The sequence below is a fragment of the Halyomorpha halys genome, unplaced genomic scaffold (genome assembly GCF_000696795.3).
Source record: "Halyomorpha halys isolate HHAL.00 unplaced genomic scaffold, Hhal_1.1 Scaffold1475.1, whole genome shotgun sequence".
Lineage (NCBI taxonomy): Eukaryota > Metazoa > Arthropoda > Insecta > Hemiptera > Pentatomidae > Halyomorpha > Halyomorpha halys.
The window spans coordinates 100,061-103,841 of NW_027113619.1; the positions used below are offsets into that span (position 1 = coordinate 100,061).

Genomic DNA, 3,781 nt, shown 5'->3' on the forward strand with positions numbered 1-3,781 from the left:
AATTACAAAAATTTATTAATGACTAACAAACATCGGGTCAGGATATTGAGCAATCTCAGCTACTTGCCGCCCAATCATATCTTTATCTTTTTCATAGTTCCTTTCAAGGAAGACACTCTCACTAAACTTCCATGCCCAACCCATCGTTGGTAAGTATTGTATACTCTTCTTAGCATATGCTTTGCAATTCTAAAATGAAATAAATAATATAAGTTAGTAATGAAAAAAATACTTAATGAATAACAGTATTAGAGAAATTTAAAAAATACATACATTATATACAAAACTATATCAGCATGAATACAATTTAACATTTTATTCATTTTACATGTATTGGAGCAAGCAAATGATAGGAACCTCGTGAGGAAAAGGAAGGTAAAATTTAGAAAGAAAGAAAGAGATGGAGATTTGAGCAATAGGATTACGATGTAGTATCATAATAGATTACAGATAATTTCAAGATTTTTAAATATCCAAAATGAATAGTGATGTACTATAATAGTTGTAGTAAGCCATATTTAATCCTTCACCATAGGCTATAATCGAAGCATTATACAGTTCTCCTACATATATTAATGAAAGTTCCTATTTATTATGCTGATTACAGCCTTACTTGTTTAGATTTATATACAGTTGAAAAAAGCTCAGAAGAAAAGTGAAGTGCTAAAAAAAAAAAAAGCAACAAGTTTGGTACATCAAAATAACCGACTTTGTGACAAATACAAACTTGAAGATCATTTTTATACTTAAATTGAATCATGTACATTAATTTTTTTTTTTATGATTTGAAATTGGTCTAATAAGACATTAACTTCATCATAACTTAATGAACATATCATCTGTACATTATGTTCTGCATTGGATTTTAATTTTTGTCCAATATATGATTGAATTAATGTTGGTTTTTTATTTATACACTCTGGATTAACTGGGAATGCCTTGGTGAAGACCATATTGGATAAGTGGGGTTCTACTATGTTAACATAGATGAATGTACAACCTTCCATGTAATAAATGTTTTTCAATCACCAATATTCTGAAGAAATTGTATACCCGTATGATTTTACTAACTGGAACTTACTAGAAAACAATTATCTGCTAAAACCTTGAACACAAGACTTTCCTGAAAAATAATGGTTTTTTCGTTGTTGATATTTTCTTTTCTTTTACTCTAAATTAGCACTATATAATGTATAAAGTGTCATACTTAGTCAAACAAAGTTTAAATACCTGTTTTTAACCATGACTACTATTATTGTCACCCCCATATGCCACTGAATGTATGTATGTAATCAGCTGATACATAAATGTTTAACAGGTTTTTAAACTGAATTACAGAATAAGGGCAATAGAAAGTTATTGTATATCACCACATTTTCTATAAAATATTTAAACAAGGAAAAAAAAAATTATTTTTTAAATAAAAAAAAAATTTTTATAATGTTATTGGAAGTGTGTAAAATAAAAGAATACATAAATAAATAAATTTATATACCTAAAAAAATAAATTTGGATAAATTCAATAATAAACAAATTTGTAAACCCTTAAAGGAGGCAGAATTTAAAATGATAGTAGCTGGTGGAAGCTAAGACAGTACTAAACAGGGTTTGGGACAAACCAAGGTGAAAAGGAGATGCTAGTGCTCTCCCTACCACTTCCAAATGCAAGCTAGATAAGTGACTTCCTTTGACAATAGCTTACTCACAACTCCTACATTGTATCAAGCCACCACGGCTTGATTTAATGTGTAATATATAAACTAAATTTTTAGGCTCACTCATTGCATGCAATCGATGTTCTTCATAGAACGCTTTTTAACTAAAACCTCATCTCAGGAATACAGCTCCTGGACCAGCTCAACATCAATGTTTATGTAAGAAAGGTTCATAGTATATCATTGACATTAAAACACTGTTCTAAAGAAATTTACTTTAATTTTGGAGTTTTTTTTCCCTCAATGGGTTTCCTGGCTAAGTCCGACCGCCCCTACACTTCTCTCTGTTCCACCAGTCTTCCTCCTCAAGTTCCCTGCCAGCCATGTCCTCCTCCACGCATTCCTTCCACCGGGTTCGAGGTCTTTCTCTCCTCCGTCTTCCTGGTTGTTCCCATTGCAGAAGTCTCTCCAGCCACCTACATTCTGGCATCCGCTGACAGTGCCCATACCATTGCAGCCTTTTCCTTCCAATCCTCTCTGGAACACCTTCGGTCACCCCTAGCCTGCTCCTAATATCCTCATTCCTGACTCTATCCAGGCATCTCCTCCAGAAATCCATCTCTGCCAGTTGTAGTTTAGAGTAGAGTCTTGCGTTAAGTGTCCATGTTTCTGCGGTGTAGTTAAGTGAGAGCTCAACAATACTTCTAAAAATTTGCCTTGTGTTGTCTGTTGAGATGACCCTATGCCAGAGGACTGGGTGCAACATTCTAGACAACCTTCTTGCTAGACTAGCTCTCCTCCTAACCTCTGGTTCCGACACACCATTCACGACTCCAGGTATTTGAAGGAGGCTCTTTAAAGTTTACTGGCAGGTATTCGGACTTATCAAAATTTATTTACAGACCCCACAGGCTGCATTCTTTCTTCAGGGCCTTCAGCGCTTCATCTCTGCTATATGTGACCACTGCTTGGTCGTTGGCAAAGAAAAGGGAGAACAGCATACGTCCATTGATGCCTTTCCTTTCCCATTGCGCACTCCACTCCTTTACTGCCTGTTGTAAATAAACTTTAAACAGGGTTGGGGACATACTGTATCCCTGCTTAAGACCCTTGGATATATAAAAAGGCTCAGACAAGTAAGAGCCAAGCTTCAGTCGGTACTCATATTCCCTGTACAAACTCCTCACTGCATTTATTAAGGCAATACTAATACCCACACTCTTAAGATATCCCCATATCTTATGCCTGGGTACACTGTCATAAACCTGTTCTAGGTCTATAAAAGCTATGTGTACAGTTCCTTTCTCCATTTCTTTTCTATGAGCTGCCTTAGGACAAATATGCTGTCTGCACAAGAACTGGCTACAGTGAAGCCAAACTGTTTCTCTTCTAATTTACCCTTCAGAATGCTTGCAAGTACCCTTGATATGGAACTCTGGACACAGATGCCTCTATTATTTCGGCATTCATTCCTGTCACCTTTCTTGTATATAGATGAAAGAAATCCTGTTTTAAGATCTTGTGGTAGCTCTTGCCCTTGCAATATAAGGTTTATTAGCTTTGTTAAAGCCTTAAACAATCTTGTTCCTCCTGCCTTCAACAGCCCTACCGAAATACCTCCAGGTCCCTTAGCTTTTCCACATTGGGCATTTCTGAGTGCAACAAGAACTCCATCCTCTTGCACAGTAACCTCACCTTGTGCATGCTCCTCAGGTGGATATGTACCATTCTGGCCTTGTTTCAGTGAGCAGATTTGTGTAATGGTTCACCCAGGTCTTCTCACTTATTAAAGGATTCAGATTACCCTTCACTTGTGTTCTGAGAGCTTTAAGTATTCTCCATGATTCGCGAATCTTATTGTAAACCAGGGTATTAACAATCCTCCTCCAACAGGCTTCCCATGCTTGGTTCTTGCTTTCTGCAACAGTGTGGTTTACCTGTGCATTTAGGCTTCTATATTCTTTCCAGTCTTCTTGGCTTCTGCTACAGAAATTCTCATCTCATCTTAATATTTAAAGAAATTCAAATTAAAAAAACAATTAATATATAATTAGAAACGTGTTATTTAAAAAACCGAAGTAAATAATGCTAGACATACTCTCACAATTTTTTTATTTTATTTTATA

The 3,781-nt window shown here is 35.5% G+C and overlaps 1 protein-coding gene across 1 annotated transcript in view; it reads right to left on the reverse strand.

The window, feature by feature from the left end:
- LOC106689811 (1-acyl-sn-glycerol-3-phosphate acyltransferase gamma) overlaps positions 1-3,781 on the reverse strand; it is a gene marked incomplete at its 3' end in the record, with an annotated part of 11,741 nt that overhangs the window by 4,570 nt on the left and 3,390 nt on the right. The window contains 1 exon segment of the mRNA XM_067051025.1: positions 28-189. Coding sequence (XP_066907126.1) covers positions 28-189 — 162 coding nt within the window.